Source organism: Rhinolophus ferrumequinum, chromosome 12 (genome assembly GCF_004115265.2).
Source record: "Rhinolophus ferrumequinum isolate MPI-CBG mRhiFer1 chromosome 12, mRhiFer1_v1.p, whole genome shotgun sequence".
Taxonomy (NCBI): domain Eukaryota; kingdom Metazoa; phylum Chordata; class Mammalia; order Chiroptera; family Rhinolophidae; genus Rhinolophus; species Rhinolophus ferrumequinum.
In genome coordinates, this window is record NC_046295.1 from 56,124,525 (window position 1) to 56,144,091 (window position 19,567).

Here is a 19,567-nt window from a genome sequence, read left to right on the forward strand (position 1 = left end):
AGGGCTCCCAGTCGTCATAGCAATGTTGTTACGGGGCTGTTATTACTAGTAGTTGGCATTTATTGGGCACTTGTGCCAGATGCAGTTCTAAGTAGTTTTACATGTAGTATTAACTCATTTAATCTTCACAATAACCTTGTGAGTAGATACTCTTCTTATCCCTATTCTTCAGACGAGGAAACACGCCAAGGTCACGGAGCTACCGTGTTTCCCCGAAAAGAAGACCGGGTCTTATATTAAGGTTTGCTCCAAAAGACGCATTAGGGCTTATGTTCAGGGGATGTCATCCTGAAAAATCATGCTAGGACTTATTTTCTGGTTCGGGCTTCCTTTCCGGGAAACACAGTAGGAAGTAGCAGCAGGGGCTTTGAACTGAGACGGTCTGCCTCGGAAGCCACAGATGGCAATGGGACTTGCTCCCCCCCCTCGGGGAATCCTGCCAGGACGTGCACTGGCTACCATCCCAGAGGAACTTTTTGTTAAGTATTTCGGCTGAAACCTGGGATCTAAATAAGCGAGTGAGTTTTACCACGTCAGGCCCCGCAGCTGTGCTCTCACTGAGATGCCTTCCCATCAGGCTGTTCTCTGACTCCTTTGAAGAGTCAGAAGATGACAGGTCCTGTCAATAAGTGCCCATAGCAGCAAATGAGCTTTCAGTCATTGCCCCAAGAACAGCGGGCTCATAGTCTGCCCACCTGGGGAGGCAATTACATAGGCCCCCTCTGGCTGCACCCTTGTGCAATCCTGAGACCTGCGACATCCACTCCCAGAGGGCTTCCCAGAAGCTGCACATTGTGGGAAAGTTGCACGTCTGGTGACAGTAAATACACTTGTAGTGATTCTCTTGTAGTCGTATACATCTTCCATTCTGGAGTACAGGACCGCAGGGAGCTGTGCTGGGCCAGTGTGTGGTGTCTGCCACTAAACCTAAAGAGCTCTGAGGGGTTGAGTGTCGAACGGGGCCTGGCACAGAAGTGCCCCGTCAGTGCAGGCTGTTGTTATAGGAGACATGTCGCCAAGGGAGAAAGGCAGGCTGGGAAGCGCAGGGATCGGGTGAGCAGATTGAACCTTGGGCCCGGAAAAAAATGAAACTTAGCCTTAAATTGTGAGTTTTATTACCAGTCAAGAGTTGACTATTTTAAAGATTGAAACCAGATACTGAACAAGCTAAACTGGGCCTGAAAGTTGCTGTGGCTAAGAGCAGTTGCTGTGTAAAACACTTCCATTTTACCTCGGCACGTGTAAGCCACCTTCCTGCCCACTCTTCTCCCGCATGTTTTGGGGAATAAACAAGGATAGGCTGGACCATAGAGCCCTGAGCCCAGGGCTGAAAGGACAATCGGGCATGTCAGTTTCTCACTGGGAGAAGAATAGAGGCTGTTACTCTGACCTGCAGGCCTCCGTAGATTAGGTGGAAGTTGTGCCCACTTAAAGCCAGAGTTGTCACCGTTTCCGCCAACACCTGGGCTCCCCAGGGAGTTCTCTGCCTGGAGAGCAGAAGGTGTGGAAGACACATTGCATCTCAAACAGAAGAAGCTGAACTGTAGAGTACCACCCCATAACTCTAGCTTTTCTCTACCGTCGGCTTTTGGAAGTGTGGCACATCTAACTGCATCGCATACGTTTTGTTATGTTGTGCTTCCAGTTTTCTTTGTCTCAAAATACTTCTTATTTCCCCTTTAATTTCTTCTTTGATCCATTGGTTGTTCAGGAGAATGTTGCTTAATTTCCATATATTCATGAGCTTTCCAGAAAACCAGTTTCATACCATTATTGTCAGAGAAGATACTTGATGAGATTTCCGTCTTCTTGAATTTGCCAAGACATATTTTGTGACCTAACATATGGTCTATCCTCAAAAATGTTCTGTGTGCTCGAGAAGAATGTCTACTTGCTATGGTTGCATAGAATATTCTGTATGGTCCATTGGTCTATATTCTGTTAAGGTCCATTTTTTCTAATCCACTGTTTCCTTATTGATTCTGTCTGGATGATCTATTGTTCAGTGTAGGGCATTAAACTCCCAAGCTATTTTTGTATTGCTGTTTATTCCTTTTGTTTTTGCTTTATATATTTAGGTGCTCTTATGTGTATATTTACAATTGTTGTATCTTGATGGAGTGACCCTTTCATTATTATATAATGACTGTCTCTCTTTACTATTTGTTTTATCCAAGTATAGCTACTGCTGACTTTTCTTGGGGGAGTTACCATTTGCTTGAAATACCTTTTTCCATCCCTTCACTCTCAATCTATGTGTGTTTTTAAGGTTAAAGTGAGTCTCTTGTAGGCAGCATGTTGTTGCTCTTGTTTTTTTAATCCATGCAGCCATTCTATCTTTTGATTGAGAAATTTAATCCATTTACATTTAATTATTGATGGCTAAGGACTTACTATTTCCATTTTGTTAATTGTTTTTTGGGTGCTTTGTGCTTTTCTGGGTGCATTGTTCCTTGCGTCTTATCCTGTCTTTTTTGCTTTGATTCTTTTGGGTATCAATATGCTTTGACTTCTTTATTATGTTCTTTTGTGTAATTAGTACAAGTTTTTCCCGTGTGGTCACCATGGGGTTTACGTAAAATATCTTAAAATTGTAATACCCCATTTTAAACTGATAACAGTTTAACTTTGATGCATTCCTAAACTTTACACTTTTACTTCTCCCCGTCCACACACTTTAGGTTATTGATGTTACAATTTATATATATATATTTTTTTATATCCAATAACAGATTTGTAGTATGGTTATTTTTCCTACATTTGTTTTTCTCTTTTCACTTAGAATTTTTGTTTCTTTTTAAGTTTTCTTAGACATTCTTTTTCTTTTTTTTTAACTTTTTAAAAATTTATTTTAAGTGTGTTTTTCCAGGACCCTTCAGCAACAAGTCAAGTAGTTGTTTCAATCTAGTTGTAGAGGGCGCAGCTCACAGTGGCCCATGTCGGGATCAGGCCAGCAACCTTGTTGTTAAGAGCACGGAACTGTAACCAACTGAGCTAACCAGCTGCCCCTAGACATTAATTTTTAAAATCATACCACACTTGTTCTTTTAAAAAGAGAAGATAAGCAAAACAAGAAAAGAGAAGATAAGCAAAACGTATTAACTTACCAATAAAACTTTTTCACACTCATATAATTACTATAATAAACCACTTTCTGATTCAGTCATTGGTATCACTGTTCTCTAATCAAGACTACATTTATTTAACTTTTAAAGTAGAGTTGTGATTACATACCACCGTTACCATATTACAGAATCTATCTTTGACTATATGTTTACTATAACGAGTGAATTTTACATTACCTTCTTATGTTTTCATGAGGTCACTTAGTATCCTTTCACTTTCACTCAAAGAACTCCCTTTAGCATTTCTTGTAAGACAGGTCTGGTGGTGGTGAATTCCTGAGCTTGTTTGTTTGGGTAAGTCTTTGTTGCTCCTTAATTTCCGAAGGACAGCATTGCTAGGTATAGAATTTTTGTTTGACAGATTTTAATTTCTTTCAGTATTTTGAACATACCGTCTAATACTGGTTTCTAAAGTTTCTGTTGAGAAATCTGCCAGTGTTCTTATGGGAGTTCCCTTGTATGTAACTTTTTTTTTTGCTGATTTCTTTGTCTTTAACTTTTGACAGTTTAATTATGTTTCAGTGTAGCCCTGTTCAGGTTCATGAAGTCCTTTAGGCCTCATGAATCTGGATGTGGATCTGGGATCTCTTCCCAGATTCTAGAAGTTTGCAGCCATTATTGCTTTAAAAATACTTTTTCTTCTCCTTGTGGAATTCCCATAATGTAGATATTGGTTGGTTGGTTGTTTTTTAATTGTGTTCCGTAAGTTCTGAAGACTTTTCTTTTTATGTTTCACTTTTTTTTTTTTTTGTTTCGATTTGACTTTGTTTATTCCTCTAACTGGATAATTTCAAATGTCCTGTCTTCTAGGTTACTGATTGTTTCTTCTGCATGGTCAAGTCTGCTTTTGAATTCTTTAGTTTCAATTCAGTTCTCTATTGAATTCTTCAGTTCATGGTATTTTTTCAGCTCTAGGATTTGGGGCTTTTTTGGTAGTTTCTTATTTCTTTGTTGTACTTCTCATTTTGTTCATGCATTGTTTTCCTAATTTCATTTAGTTGTCTATGTGTTCTTATAGTTCACTAAACTTCTTTAAGAGGGTTATTCTGAATTCTTTGTGTGGAACACTTCATAGATATCTATTTCTTTAAGGTCAGTTATCAGAACTTGTTTAGTTTCCTTTGATGGTGTCCCATTCACCTGATTTTCCATGATCCTTGATTCCTGAAGTTGGTATGTGTGCATTGGACTAAGCAGTCTCCTCTTCCAGATTTGCTTTGGCAGAGACAGTTCTTCACCAGTCATCTCAGTCTCGGTTTCCGGACATGTCAGCTGGTAACGTTCTTGGGCAGGTGAGGCTTGCTCTTTTTAAGACAAGGCCATTCACTGCCCAAGCTCTGAGGTCAAGAGTCAGGTGAGGGTGAAGAGGTGGGGAGGTGCCACTAGCTAAGAACAGTTGGATAGGACGACTGGTTTGGTTCCCTGCCCAGGAAAGGCTGTAGGATGGGCTCTGTAGTTGTCTGGGTTCTCTGATCAGGTTTTTAGACAGTTGGGACTGGGTACTATACTTTGCAATAGGCAGGATTACAAATTAGCTTTCCTGCCCTGGCAGGGCAGCAGGACGGACCCCCGGACCTGCACAGCTCAACATTTGGGTACTTGAATGAGGCAAGACTGCACACTGAATTCCATGGTCAGACACAGCCACTGGTTTTGCTCTGCAGATGAGGAAAGCCATGGGCTGTGCTTTCTGGTCAAGTGCCACTATAAAGATTGTTGATGAGCTGTGTAGCTTCTGGTGTGCTTTGGTTAGGTTCATCGGTAGAATAGGCTGAAGGCTGTACTCAGAAACGCCCAGGGCTATGAATTACTTGCCCTGCCCAAGCAGATTGGGAGAACCAGTCTCCAAAGGTGGCAAATTTCTTTGTGATCTTGATTCAAGCCATCCTGCTCCCCAAGTTCCCTGGCCGAATGGTGCTGGCTTTGCTCTGCAGACAATCAGCTCTGCCTGCCATACTCTCCTTGAGTGTTGCTGGAATATGCAGCTTCCAGGTGGTCTGGTCAGCCTCTCTGGTCAGGTGGGGGCCAGGAGCTATACTCAGCAGTGTCAAGCTGGGTGAGGTCAGACTACCCTCCAGGGCCAGCAAGGTGCTTAAGGAGCTGAATCAGGCAGACCTGCATGCTCCTGAGTTCCCTGGTCAGACTGCAGCACCGTCTTGGCTGTGAAGATGAGCAAAGCCACTGGCTGGGACTACTACTTGGATTCTGCAGGTAGGAATTCAGCCTGCAAAGGTCCCCATGCTGGTTGTTCCAAGTCCCTCCCCTCCTCTGCATCACAGATTCCCCCCACTAATCCCCAGGGTCAAGAATGGAGTGGGGGCTCCCAAAAAGCAACCCACACAATGCTAGGGGAGCTGGATGTCCTCTCTGGGCTCTTTTCCCAGTGGAGGAACTGTAGGCTCAGGCAGACCTCTCGGTGGTGCTGTGCTCACGTAGCACCTCCTCTTTCCCTTCTCATGTGGTCTGTCCTGGTCTCTGTGGTACAGGGGGGTGGTTCAGCTTCATCCCCGTAGTTAGGATTTTCTCAGTGGTATCTTGTCCAATTGTTAGTTGTTCTTGTAAGAGAATGCAATCAGGAATGACCTATGTCACTGTCTTGGTGACCTCACCTCTACTCAGCCTTTGTCAGATTCAGCCTTTGTCAGTCTGCGTCACAGATTTCTTTTCCAGCTTAATCAGAGGGTAAGTGCCTGTTACACAACAGGCTGTGAACAAATGCTGGCTCCTTCCAGTGTAGCCCAGCCTTCCATCCTTCACCAAATATACAGTGCTTCATACACATCTCATTACTGCCTTTCCTGCACAAATGCCCACACCTCTGCTCATGCCATTTCTGCCTAGAATGCCTTCTGACTGGTAAGCTCTTAACCATCCTTTAAAGCCCTGCACAAGTATCAGCCTTGTGAAGCCGTACCAAACCACCACAAATTATCAGCCCATCCATCTCACGCCATATAGCTACTTGTTCACATACTACTTCTCATACTCCATTTACTTGTTTACACATTGGCCTGTCCCAGGTGGGACAAGGACTTACCTGATCAGGAAGTGTTTGATGGAAAGAGAATTCAACATTCAACATATTTCCACTGAAATTAGGAATTGGGAGCTTAAATGACTCTCCCAAGAGTTCAACAAATACTGTTCCGATAGCTTCTAGGAACCTTAAGGAAATGTGGTTTTCTCAATACTGTGATCATAAAGCCTCTCCCCTCCTTTGACCCCACCAGCTACCAGCTCAGGAAGCACCTGTCCTACCTTCTGCACATGAAGCAGCTTGGAGCCAGAGACATGGACAGATGGAACCGAGAGTGCATGGCATTACTCCTCCAGGTTTGGCAGAAGGAACTAGAAATAACCCCCCCGAAGACCATCACAGTAAGCAGGACTGCCAAGAATCCATCCAAGAGCAGCTCGGGCACAAAGCCCACCAGGCACTCAGTGCTCAAGCAAATCTACGGTAAGTGTCCTTCTGGGCACTTGTAGTTTACAAGCACCCTCAGAGTGTCATGTCAGAATCCGAAATGGGATTTAATTACATTGAGCAAACCCCATTCAGGTCAGGTAGGAACCCAGAGAATTCTCAGCACATTTAGTGCCTCTCTTCCAGCAATTCTGGGTCAGAGTTGGTTTGGGGAGGCATCCTGGCATCTCAACCCAGAGAGCCTTCTAGCCATGAGATTCTCTGCTGGGCCTCATAACTGAAAGCCTCACCACTGGAACCTCTTCAGGCCGCTACTTGGGTCTTCCCCTGACGTTACCAATTTGGAGAACTCCAGGCACAGGGAGACCATGCCTGCCACACTTTGACCTTCCCTATGCTAAGAGAGTACAAGGTTACCTATCTGTGGGATACCCCAAACCCAAGTACTACAGTAAGTACTTGCTTAGTAGATGAACCGCTGCAAATTAAAACATTTTCAGCTCTGAAAAAGAGCTCCAAATAAATTCAGCAGAGAACAAGCCTGGCTAGTTCCCCAACAGAAAAAACGTTGAGCCAAGGCACCTTTAGAAACAGATCTGTGGCCCAGGCAGCAAAATCTCAGGACTTGACCGTGGGCCTACGTGGTATTTCCTCACCATACCTAATTTATCTTGGCTGACACTTGCAAGCTCAAGCCTTCACCTCAAGGAACTCAGAACCTGGTCAGGCCACAGCTGTCATTGGTGAGAGAGAGGTGATCATTGTTGGTTGGTTTCAGGTTGTTCTCAAGAAGGGAAAGTACATCATCCCGCAAGATCTTCAAAAGCCCATTCTGCGCTGCGTCTGAACTCAGGTAAGGCAGCCACTGCACTGGCAAAACAGATTGGGGAGACAGTGCGGGGAGGAAGGCTCCCTTTTTGTTTCATCCTCAAAGATAGAAGACATTAGAACAGAGACTGGGGTTTCCAATGGGCATTTGATTTCAGGTATGCATGTTTCTCATCCCCCCTTTCATGGAATGATTACTACAGTCAACATCTGTCTCCAGAAGAGGCGAGCTACTTTTATAACCCGAAGCTTTTGTTAACATTACCGCCAGTGGAAACAGTGATCGGTAGCTGCTGTGATCACCTTTACTTACTAGTTCACATAAAGGGAGGGGAAATGAAAATACTGTTATTCTTCAAAGACCGTAAGAGTTCTTGATCATTTTGGTTTCACAGTTAAGATCTTCCACCTCCTTCCTAAGGACGGGAAGAGGCTCTTAACCACAAATTCTGGCTTTTGCTTTTTAGGACCCCATAAGGAAGACATTAATACTTAATAGCATATGCAGCTCAGGCTCAACTGCAAACTTTCACTCATACAGGAGCAGCTCAGGGAACTTTCTTTTCAGTTGCAAAACAAGAGTGTTTTACTCAGGGCCCCTTCATTCACACCAGCATTAAATTTGGGTGATAAGTTCAGTGCTGTCAGCAGTTAATGCCAGGTCCAGTTTCTTACGGGTGACTATGGCAACACTCTCCCCCCAGCCTCCCCGAGCTCGTCATCCTGCAGGACAGAGCGCAGCTGGGAAGGTGAACAATGACTGTCAGCATGAACTTTAACATTCATTTAGTTTTTGATGGAGGGGGAGACCTGGAGCTAGGGGGAGAGTAATTACTGCCAAACCTTTAATAAGAGTTGGGTAGCTCATGTAATATAGGCAGGCTGATCGGGGAGTGGTTGGTGGGGTAATTGGAAACTTTCAAAGGAATCAAGGCCCATGCTTCTAGTATGTAAAAAATCTCGTTATACTTGAGTGAATTGAAGTTTCAAAAACAGAACTGTCATATATAACTACCAGAGAAATAGCATTTAGACAATCAAATATTATAAATTAATCAGCATTTTTTTGGTCAAGAAAATCCAGTACTATCAGAAATCTTTAAAAATGGTATTTAGCAACATAAGAGGTTTTTAAAGGACTCGCAGTTAAAGCAAAGAATAAACACATTCAAAGAAATGCGTAATGGTTTCTTAGGATTTCATATGAACAAACAGCTGGTTTGTGCTACACATATAATTCTGACTGGCTTGAAAATGGACAAGGACCAGAGAGAATCTTTTCCTAAACCTACACTTGGGGCAACACAAGGTTTTATTAGGCCCACTCATCCCCATTCACCGCTAACCAGTGAATAAGGCAGATGGTCAGAGCTGCTAACTAGTTTAGCTGAAGGCTGTGTATTTTATGCAGAAAACATGTCTGTAATTCCCATGAAATGGACATGACTTGAACATATACAGAAGTTTCTGCAATGTGAAATCAGATGCCAAATTGAACCAAAAAGAAATCATTAATTTTGGTCTTGTTCAAACCTTGGCTAGAAATGTTAATTCATTTTTTGCTTAGAGAATTCCATGGCACCTAAGGCTCTTCTGATTTTCCTCCCTCTTCTGTTTAGGAAGTTGTTTGGCACATTGCAGGTACTCAAATATTTGATGAGTGAAGATTGTTGCTCCCAATTTATCAGACGTAAGGCTGATAAATCATTCTATCTCTACAGTAAACTGTCACTTTACTGAGCACCATGGATAGTCCAAAACTAAACCCTTATTTCTTTACCACCAATGAACTCTTCCTTTCAGCATTAAAATTAGTAACCTGAACATGTATCTGGTATTTGTTTTAACAGTGAGCAACTTGCAGTGTATACACCTCCTTGACTGTGGAAGATCAAAGAATTTTTCTTATAACCTACAATCAGCTACTCACTCAAAAAACAAAACAAAGCCTCGAGTGCCTGTAGAGGAAGACCGAGTCCGGGGCAGCTCCAAGAGCTAGTGCGGAGTTCTCCTTCTCTGCTGCTTCTCTTTCACATCTCGGGGAAACTTTAATAGCCATGCCTGAAGCCTTATTAGCCTGGAAATGTGGTAACAACTGAAAGGTCACAGTGTTTGCTTTCTGCTGTCACACAGCACTGTTCTGTAAATTCTCTTCACCCGCGCTGGAAGGTCCAGGGTAGACTATGCCCGTGGTGACTGCCTCGCTGTCTGCCTTCACCTCAGTCAGCATGGGTAGAAAGGAGAATTTCTAATTAAGTCTAAGTCTAACTAAGAATGTGAGTACTACAGGGGCTACTGGCTTGGGATTTCTGCCAGGCAGCTGGCACAGGCCTGGTTTTTTGGCTCCAGTGAAGAACCTAAATGAGATGGGAGGAAACTGTCCTACAGCAGCCACCTTCATTTTACCACTTTTCTGGAATCTAATGCAACAACTTCATTACAGACACCACATCCTGTTATGGCAACATTATCAGTTTTAGGCCAGAATCATGATCCAGTGTTTGCTTTGAGAGATTTCTGTAAGACCGTCACATCACAGGTGCTCTGTTCACCTCGGTTGATCCCTTACATGTCACAGTTCATGTCAGTGTCTGAAGGCCACAGGCTGCTGCCACGTCTTTGTGAAAGGCATTACTAGTATCAAAGCACCAAGGAATCAGTCGTTTACGCACAAGGTACCAATTCAGGCCTTAACATTCCACTTGTTTTCCGCCTGACCCGCAGAGGTGAGCAAGCAGTCTTATCAAAACGCCATTCCTACTGACAGGGGAAACTGTTAACTACACATTCTAGCTCTGTAAGAACATGAAATCTAGTAACTGGGGGCTTTTTCACATTTTTAAGGACAAAGCTAATCTAAGAATATAGACAGGAGGCCTACACAGTGACATAGTAGGCTCACAAAGATTTCTAGGACTGCTTCCATTTTCTTAAGATTACTGCCACCCTTGTCCTGGCAGTAAGAGATAGGAAGCAATAAAATGTTAATTACCTTTGCTTTTTTACTTTGCTAATTAAATTATTACATGATTATGAAAATAATGAATATGTCATAGAAATAATTATGTATAGCTAATAATTTTTTAAGAACTATAATGGGTAATTAATTAGTAGAAAATCACTTTGACAGCCATTCCCTCTATCAGACAACCACCATTTAGGTACAGGAAAACCCAGAACAACAGTAGCACTGTCTTGAAATCTTGCTCCTGTATAGAGGGCTCCAAAACCTCCGTAAATAACAGAACTCTACAGTGAGAAGCTCAATGTCATGATGGATAAGGACAACCACTCCCAAACCAAACAAAAAACTGGTTTCTGTTGCTGTCTGAGTAAACTGGAGCTGAGAACACAAAGAACGAGATTTACCTAGATGGGATCACAAAAATTTAGCTAATTTCTTAGTAAATAATAGATACCGTATGATCACTCTGTATTATATAAATTTTCAGTTCCCATAAAATGTAAAATATACTACCCCATAGCACGTGCAAGTCCAGGAAGCCAGCCTGCATCATTTTCCTACCTTTGTGGAAAAGAAGGTCTATAAACAACTTCTTTAAAAGTTCAGCTTTAATGACAAACATTTATTACATCAGTCTCTCTTCAAAATTAGATGCGAATAAACAATTTCAAACAGGAAGTGCCATGGAACCTCTTTTAATACACTGTATTCAATGTGCTGGGCCCCTGAGGATGCCCAGTGATATACACGCTGAAGCAATAATGTAAGTCTGTGAGCCACTGCTCCTGAACACCTCCACTCTTCAATGTCTGCAGAGAAAAGCAAGAGTAATTTGAGAATTCTACCAAAATTGTGATGCTCCCTGAAGTGTTTTTCACCTCCAAACAAGATCAGAGCCATTGCAACAGCACCTCATCTATAAATCACCACAGAAAAAGGGGACCTACTAATTTAATTGGGCATCGTCACAGGCAGTGAAAATTCCTCAAGTCCAAGTGCTACCACTTGTTTGGTTTGTTCCTTCCCTCTCACGCTAGGGACTAAAGAAATTTCATCATCACCATCCCTACACTTCAGACGTCCTCCCCTCAGGATTCTCGAGTCTCTAGATGTTTGTACTAACATCAACTGAGAATCATTCTACAGGGCCAAATGACGATTTCTGTCTTCCTCTTCCTTACGGAGATGGGCTGATTCTCCAACCTTGGAATAATCCAAATTCTTGATTTTCTTCCCTTTTATTTCTGACTTACTATTACATGTACCAATTAATAACCCCCCAGATACCTCTATAAAATACCTCCCTAACTCTCCCCAAACTGAAAACACCAAGGAATTCTAGAGAACAGAACTGCCCCCCACCCCCAAAACAGACACAGCTGAACACAGAGAACCAACCATTAGACAAAGTTGAAGCCTGCAGCTTCCTTCTTCCAACTACTTCCCACTCTCCAGGGAACTAACTGGATATTGGCCTGAAGTTTATTCCTGCTAAATAATTTCCTAATGACAGCTAACATTTGTAGAGCACTTAATAAATGTCAGCTACACTAAAAACTTTACTTGGATGATCTCATTTAATGGTCACCAAAACCCAACGAAGTTAATTTAGTCCCATTTTTACAGCTAAGAAAACAAGCTGGATAGGTTTTAAAACTTGCCAAACTATCAGTTATCCAATAGTCTAGTAGAATCCAGGTAGCAGTGACTCTGATGCCTGTACCTTTTCAAACGAAGCTGCCTGCCACCTTAATTCAGACTGAGTACTTTAAAGCTTCTATAGCTCATTCTGGGATCAAAGACATGCCCCTGGTTCAGTGCAGGTACTAGACTACAGAAGCCGTGGGAAATCGCCACACTGGGCTACACTGCAGGAATCGGTCATGCACAGGATCCCTGGCCTCCCAAGAGCGCCCGCGTGCCTTGCCCAGGAATCCTTTCTAGCACTGACAGCACATGTTTCTTACCGTGATATTCTTGATGATCTGCTGCACCAAGATGGCATTGGTCAGCATGTGCGTCCTGAGCGGTGCGTGCTGCAGCAGCAGGCGCAGTAGCTGGCCCACCACAGGCAGCTCCTCAGGTGCCGCTCTGTTCACCCGCAGGCTCTGCAGCATCAATCTGAGGACTCGAGGCAGGAGAGCCAGGACCGAGACACAGACCCCCCACAGCTTGTCCCTGCAACAACAGAGGCAGAAGAGAGTCAGCCAAACACACACAGGGAAAGTACCCTTTCTATATTTCCCAAAACTGAAAATGTCCTTTTAAGAAACATGGTGTTTTCTGATAAAACGCCCAAAACCAAACCTAGGAAGAACCGGGTTTCGTCAGAGCTCAATAAGCAAATCCAACGAAGAATGAGCCGCTCTCCCCAATTTAATGGGTTCTGGGAAGCCTAGCAACCAGCATTTTCCTGGGCTTAACGAGACATTCTTAAAGCCCCCGTGACCTTACGTAAGGCAGAATTAGCTAGAGAACAGAATGCTCCACACAAGCATACCATTCTCTGCCACTGGACATTATTCAACTGTCTGTAACACCAAATATCAAAAGAGTAAGAATATCCCACTAGTAAAAAGGGAAGAAGAGAAAGAACTTCATGAAACTCTAAGAAGTCTATGACCTGGTTTGTGAGCCTCTTCAATGTTTCTGAACAGTGCGGATTTGCAAAGCAAGATGTGCTCACAGGGAACAAATGGATTTCAGAAGGTGGCCAGTAAGGAGAATATTACCGCAGTACTAAGTCATGGAAGGCCAGAAATGGTAAACCCAAACTTCAGTAAGAATCATTCTCTTGGTATATTATAGAGCAGGGATAAAAATGTTTTATGATAGAAGTGGATGTGTAGCTAGCCTAACCACATTCTAGAAGAATGTCAATTAAATGGAATGTGATACCGTTTAAAGGAAGAGGCCACTGGCTGCTAAAGGCTCTGACCTCGGTCTGTTCCAGTTTTTTACCAGGAATGCATACTCCTCCCAGTCTCCAAATCTTCCTGAGTGAACCTGGCCACTTCCAGATGTAGGAGCAGCCCTCTCATCATTTCACAAACCTCCCCAACTTCACAGACAGCAACTGCATCAAAGATGTGCACTGAATCCATTCTACCTCTTATCTGAGGAGACTTTATTCAGCTTGTTGATTCATGCACAGCCAGGGTAGGATACCCATGTGCAAAGAGAAGAGAAAGCCAGCCTGTAGACACAGCTAATAAGGCAAAGGCACAGAGATAAAGACTACACAATCTAAAAGAAAAGGAACAGAGAAAGCTACTTTGGTTCCTAATGGGTTTCAAATTCCTACTTCCACAATTCCTAGCCCTTGGGTTTTATGAGTTACTCCTGAAATGTTACAATACATTCATTTTCTTCACTGACCAAAACTATGATGAAAGGGCTTACACATACTACATCAAACCAAATATAAGTATACTAATAGATGAGTCAAGTTTAGAATTCCACCTTCACACACAACCACAGAAAACTGTCAAGCCAAAGAGAAATACAAGAGACCTGGATACCACAAGTGATATAAGAGGAAATAGCACATGACAGCCATTTTTGGGTGTTCTGTGAGTTTTCACATATAAGAATAATTTTACTTATCCTATAAAGTATTTAAAGTACAGAACTGGAACCAATGAAGTTGAGGTTTCAGCTGAACATAAAGCAATGGTTCTAAACCACTCTAGAGAAACTGATGAAATTTCAGCATTTTGCACACAATTTCCAGGAATTCAGCTAACTCCACAAACTTCTGATATATTCTGCTCAGATTATACCAACTTCTTACCCCCAACACAGAGAAATACAGATATTACACTTAAAACACAAATACTACCACCAAGCTCAAAAGACAGAACAGTTGAAATCTGTTAAGTGCTAGAAACTAGAACAGAACTCATATAAAGATGCTTAGTGGGTACAGGACTGGATGTGGAATTTTAGGGCTGGGTTTTCAAACACTAACAGTGTTGGAAGCTGAGGCTTCATGCACCAGGTGTGGGAGGCAGGGAGCTAGAACGAGGCTCCCTGTGTATAGCTGGAAGCGGGGAAAAGGCAATGTGAAACGGTCCCATGGCAGTCTCCTCAGAACTCATATAGGTGCACTCAGAAAAAAGGTATCCATCCAAAACAGGAGTTGCTCAACCCCATGAAAGACAATGTCCAGAGCCCCACCTACTCCCCAAAATAAGGGAGAATTCCCACACCAGAGAAAAAAGGAAAGAACATAACAAATGGACAGGAACTTTAATGTAACACCAATGAATCAAGAACAAGTAAGAATGACTAAGAGCCAAATAAAAACCCAAATTATATCAAAGAAAACAAAACAATAGCTGATGAAATAAAAACTCAATAGGAAAATTAAATGAAAGATGTTAAGACAGAGAGAACAGAAAGGGAAGCTATGTTTAAAAGGGATTTTTAGGAGAGAACAAACAATGGGAAAGATAACAGAAATAATAAACAGTATTTACCAGACCTGAAGGAAAAAAAGCATTTGAGTCTTCAAATTAAAGGAGCATACAAGTCTCAAACTTATACCAGGACACATCCTGATTTGAAACAATGATAAAGAGAAAACAGTAAAACCATAGAAAAGAATAGGTTCCTAGCTACAAACCAAAAGGGCTCAGTCGGACAGCAGATTTTCCATTACTAACGAGTCAGGAAGTCAACAGCACAGGACTTTCTTCAAAGTCCAGTAGCCACAGTTTTGAACAACTCAAATTGGTCATGCCTGATTTATTTTGCAAGCAGTTGTGAAAACGAAGGCTCCTAGTAATTTGACTGGCACTTGTTATTTGTAACCTCACAAACACCTTCTCTAAGGGGGTAGGAGTAGCCTGAAAAGGAAACTTTAAGTACAGGTACACCCCACTTTCCGAAAGCTCACATTACACCATTTCATTGTTAGGAAAAGACCTATCTTGGTACCTGTTTTCACTAATCGAAAGATCACCAAAGAGAATTTCCACTTTTATAAAAAGGCAGAAAGCAGAATGGAGTGAAGCGTGTTTTGCAACAGCTGTGGTAGAGGCGGCAGCAGCCCAGGCAGCGGAGTGTCCTTCCCCAGAACCACACTCCACAGGCCAGCAGCAAGCTGCCCAAGCTCTGACCGTGTCTGTGAGCACCTGTGCTTTACCTCGATTTAACTTGTGCGTCCATTATCAAGACGTGTCTTAAGGTATCAGAAAAGCCTAAGATAGCTCTTAAGGTGTTATGCTTAGTGTAAAAGTGAACATAATTAAGCGTATCGATTGTGGTTTGTGCATGTGTTGAATTTTGGGTCTGGGAACACTCAGAAATTTTTCCATTTAAGTTAACGGTAATTGCTTCTTCACTTGACACCATTTTGGAAAGTTTTCATAGGAACACTCTACTTTCCCATAATGGAGGAAACCTGTACTAAGACTCTGACAACATTTCCTTGTGACTAAGTAACGTCAGTCATCCCAAGAGATGTAAAAATATCAACCTTTTCAACACCAAGTATAAAACACTTTTATAACTAGGCATTTAAAACAGGCGAAAAGTATTACATACACTTAATTTTGTTCTGTCCAGCCACATGAAGTCAAAACATGATGTTCCTCTACAGAAACTACAAAAGACCTTTGAAACTTCTTACCAAAGTGTTACTATAAAGCAGGGGTCCTAGACCGCAGCCAATCCAGCTCACTGCCTATATTTGTAAATAAAGTTTTACTGGAAAACAGCCACACCTATTCATTTACGTATTACTTGTTGCTTTCACGCTACCAGGAAAGGGTTGATAAGTTCTGACAGGAGATTTTTATAGCCCTAAAAACCTAAAATATTTACTACCTGATTCTATAGAAAAGTTTGCTAATCCCTGGTATAGAGAAACAAAAATGAATGAAATACATTTCTGAATCAACACGAATGCCTCTCACAATGATGAGAATCAAACCACAAAAAAAATACATACAGTATGTTTCCTTTTATATAAAATTCTTCCAATATGAAAAACAAAAACACTACTGTTTACAAATGTGCATAAAATGTTTTAATAAAAAGGCAAGAAGTGATGAACACAGAAGTGATCTCTGGGGGTTGTAGAGAGAAACATAACTGTGACGGTGCATGGTGGTGTCTGCTGGCAATGTTCTATTTCTGCACCTGGAGGCTGGTTAGACGGATATTCCGATTATACTCTTTAAACTATACAAATGTTTTATATAAGCATATGCACGATATATTTTTATGATTTTAAAAGTTCAAAAAAAACTAGAAAAGCAAACATCAAAATGTTAACAGGTGAATATAAGAAATATTTGTTCATCTGTTAGATTTTTTAAAAAAACTTTCTGCAATGAATTTTAACATGCATACCTAAAAGAACATAAGCCTGAGAACACTTTTTAAAAATTAAAGTGACGTCTTCCAAACTATCCTAGAAGCTTTATTCTGAATTTCATATAGGAGCAAAAGTACTGACTAACTGAAAACACTAGCATCTTAGAACAATATCCTTAAGTCCAAGAATTTAAAATCCCACTCTGGCAGTTCTCATGAAGGCCGAAACAAAACACAAAGGTTTGTACGAATAAACACATCCTTCTCAAGGCAGAATTGCTCTTCTTGCTAGACCTATAGCAATGTTAATAAGGGAAGCTCTTAAGAAACTAACTTTTCAAATTTGTAGCTTTAAAGGAAAATATAAAAATTCTCACAACACAGAGGATTCATGAAGGAAAAAAGAAAAAACTAGGTTTATATAAACTCTGAAAGAGAATGTAGGACATTTCTAAATCTAATTCTTTCACTCTTATTTTTTAAATTAACTTACTGATTATTGTTGGGGGGAGTAGTACAGGTAGGAAAAAAAAAGTTGAAGAATACAAAACTATTACCTCTTCCTTAGATGTTCTGCTTCTCCTTTCTCTAAAGTGAGCAGAAAATACAGAAGACTGTAGCAACAAGAAGCCAAAAATGGCAGTAGAGTCTCACTTAGTACACACGTATGATCCAGGAGCTTACAGATAACACCCAAAACACAGCCAGCCGTGCTGTCAGGAATTACAGCCAACCCAACCTAGGCAGAGAAAAATGAGATTAATGACCTCTTCTCAACAGGCCCTCTTCCCCAAGATAAAATCAAACCCCACTAACTGGATTGTTAACCTTACATCACCTCTACTGAAAACTAGTATATACATAAACATGTCACCTGTGATACCTTTGAGGTCCTGTTTTCCTTTCAGAATTTAATCCCTATGTTAAATGAGTTTGAAAACATGTGAACTTAAAAAGTACTATAACCCAATTCACTACTTCCCCTTCATAACAAAGTCTTCTAAAATGTACTAGATGTTATAATTCCTACTAATGGTCAGAAACACCGTTATTTAAAAGGATTACTTCATTAATCCAAAGAAAATCTTGATACCAATAATCACACTTATATGTGATTATTCACACTTATATGAAATTATATGATCTTTAGATTATTCAGACTGGAAATAACTGGCACCACCCCTATACAAGAGGTCATTTTGCAATTAACCTTCCCCTGCCCTTTGATTTAGCTAGTCATTAAGACATGACTAAGAAAAATACTTGCAATGGAGACAGGAAGCTATTACTAAACACTTGACTGCTTCACTGCCCCAAAACTCAGGTAAGGGACACCATGGTCTCCTAATTCATCTGGACTCTACTATATTAAGTGTCATTCAGGTGGACTCTAACTTGTAACTACATGTATGCATGGTTTAAATCTCCTAGAAACACCCGTTGAGTAATCATAAAAAAGCCTGCAGGCTCTGGGGTCTTAACCTTTCCATCAGGCTGTCTGGAACTAGCGGCTTAGACTGACTGGCATGTTGATCTTCTACTAGGACAATGAATGTAATTAAAACAGGGCCTGTATTTCTGGAGTGGAGATGGGGGAAAAAAAAGGCGGGGACACAAGGCATAAGGATTAGAAGTTTGATAGGGGAGAAAAGAGTACTGGGAATTCACAGCAGTATTCTTCCAACTTAAGGGCAATAACATTTTAAAGGACAAAAAGAGGTGTGGATGTGCCTATAAAATTATGCAAACAAGTACTGTCCCTGGAAGATAAAATCTGGGATCCCTTCCTTGCACTATAATACATTATCATTATTATTATTATAAAAAGCCAAAGGTCCAAGTGTAAACATTGAAGAAGTTAAAAACAAAATCCAGGCATTCCTAGTGTGACATTAATACCAATGAACAGGAGACACCCACCTGCCCGAAGACAAGTCAGTCTCATGGCTGAGCTCACTCCCTCCAGTGACCAAGCCTTGAGCCAGTTAGGTGACATCCTTATTTTAGACCCCAAATCCTCTAGGTAGAAATTACGCCCTACTGTGGATGATGGCTTCCCAATACACTAACACCAAGCACATGCTCAAGTATTACAAGTCAGAAGGACCTGAGGCATAATTTTAAGGTCTTTCAGTGCACAGATATAGAAAGTAAGGTCCTGGCAAAAGGGGATTTCCTCAAGCTCAAAAATTAATTAGCAACAGCCAGGAAACACACCACGATCTCCCAGTTCTGACCATAGCATCATGCTGAGAAAGGTCATTACTAAGCCTAGATTCTCACTCTCTTCTTGGCTATGGCAAACTCAGTCTTAACCAACGAATCCATATACTTTCTTGTGTAACAGATAAAAGTGTAAGTATATTTACCAAATGCTTACTGATGGCACTCTGCAGGATGTCAAAGCTCTGGCTTCGGGCAGGGATAACCAATAAACTGTGACAAACTGTCTGTCAGAGGAGGAGAAAACCAGTAACCAAATCAGGACATTTTAAGTCAAAAACAAGTTCAAGAGATATTTTTTTAGCCACCTGCTCTACATATTTACAGGAAACTTAACAAAAAATGACTCTGAAGATGCAAAAGTCAAAGGTCACACAATTATCTCATATATGGGCTAATTTTCCAAATAATTCACTTATACATGTACTGAGCCTGAGTTAGTTCTATCCGGTGCCATGCACAGGAATGAGAATGAGAAACTCTTCTCTTTAACAGCCCTCAAGTAGCTTAATTTACCAAGGCAGAGACTATATTTCTATTAAGTACAACAATAAAAAGATCTAACTGATGTCAACAAAAGGCTGACAAAAGCCTTTTTTCCATTCGGTAGAAAAAAGATCATACAAAACTACTTATGATTCAGGAAATACTAACACCCTGTTCAAATTAATTATAACA

The 19,567-nt window shown here is 41.3% G+C and overlaps 2 protein-coding genes across 5 annotated transcripts in view; one reads left to right on the forward strand and one right to left on the reverse strand.

Moving 5' to 3' along the window:
• INVS (inversin) overlaps positions 1 to 11,020 on the forward strand; it is a 119,204-nt gene extending 108,184 nt beyond the window's left edge. For all 3 annotated transcript variants that reach the window (XM_033122483.1, XM_033122485.1, XM_033122484.1), the window contains 3 exons: positions 6,356 to 6,585; positions 7,328 to 7,402; positions 9,228 to 11,020. In XM_033122483.1, coding sequence (XP_032978374.1) covers positions 6,356 to 6,585; positions 7,328 to 7,402; positions 9,228 to 9,376 — 454 coding nt within the window. In that variant the 3' untranslated portion in view covers positions 9,377 to 11,020. The remainder of the gene's footprint in view (positions 1 to 6,355; positions 6,586 to 7,327; positions 7,403 to 9,227) is intronic.
• TEX10 (testis expressed 10) overlaps positions 10,933 to 19,567 on the reverse strand; it is a 42,214-nt gene continuing 33,579 nt past the window's right edge. The window contains exons 12-15 of one of the 2 annotated variants that reach the window (XM_033122486.1): positions 19,036 to 19,116; positions 17,224 to 17,405; positions 12,310 to 12,520; positions 10,933 to 11,151 (exon numbers count right to left, since the gene is read on the reverse strand). In XM_033122486.1, coding sequence (XP_032978377.1) covers positions 11,038 to 11,151; positions 12,310 to 12,520; positions 17,224 to 17,405; positions 19,036 to 19,116 — 588 coding nt within the window. In that variant the 3' untranslated portion in view covers positions 10,933 to 11,037. The other variant, XM_033122488.1, reaches the window with a different exon arrangement.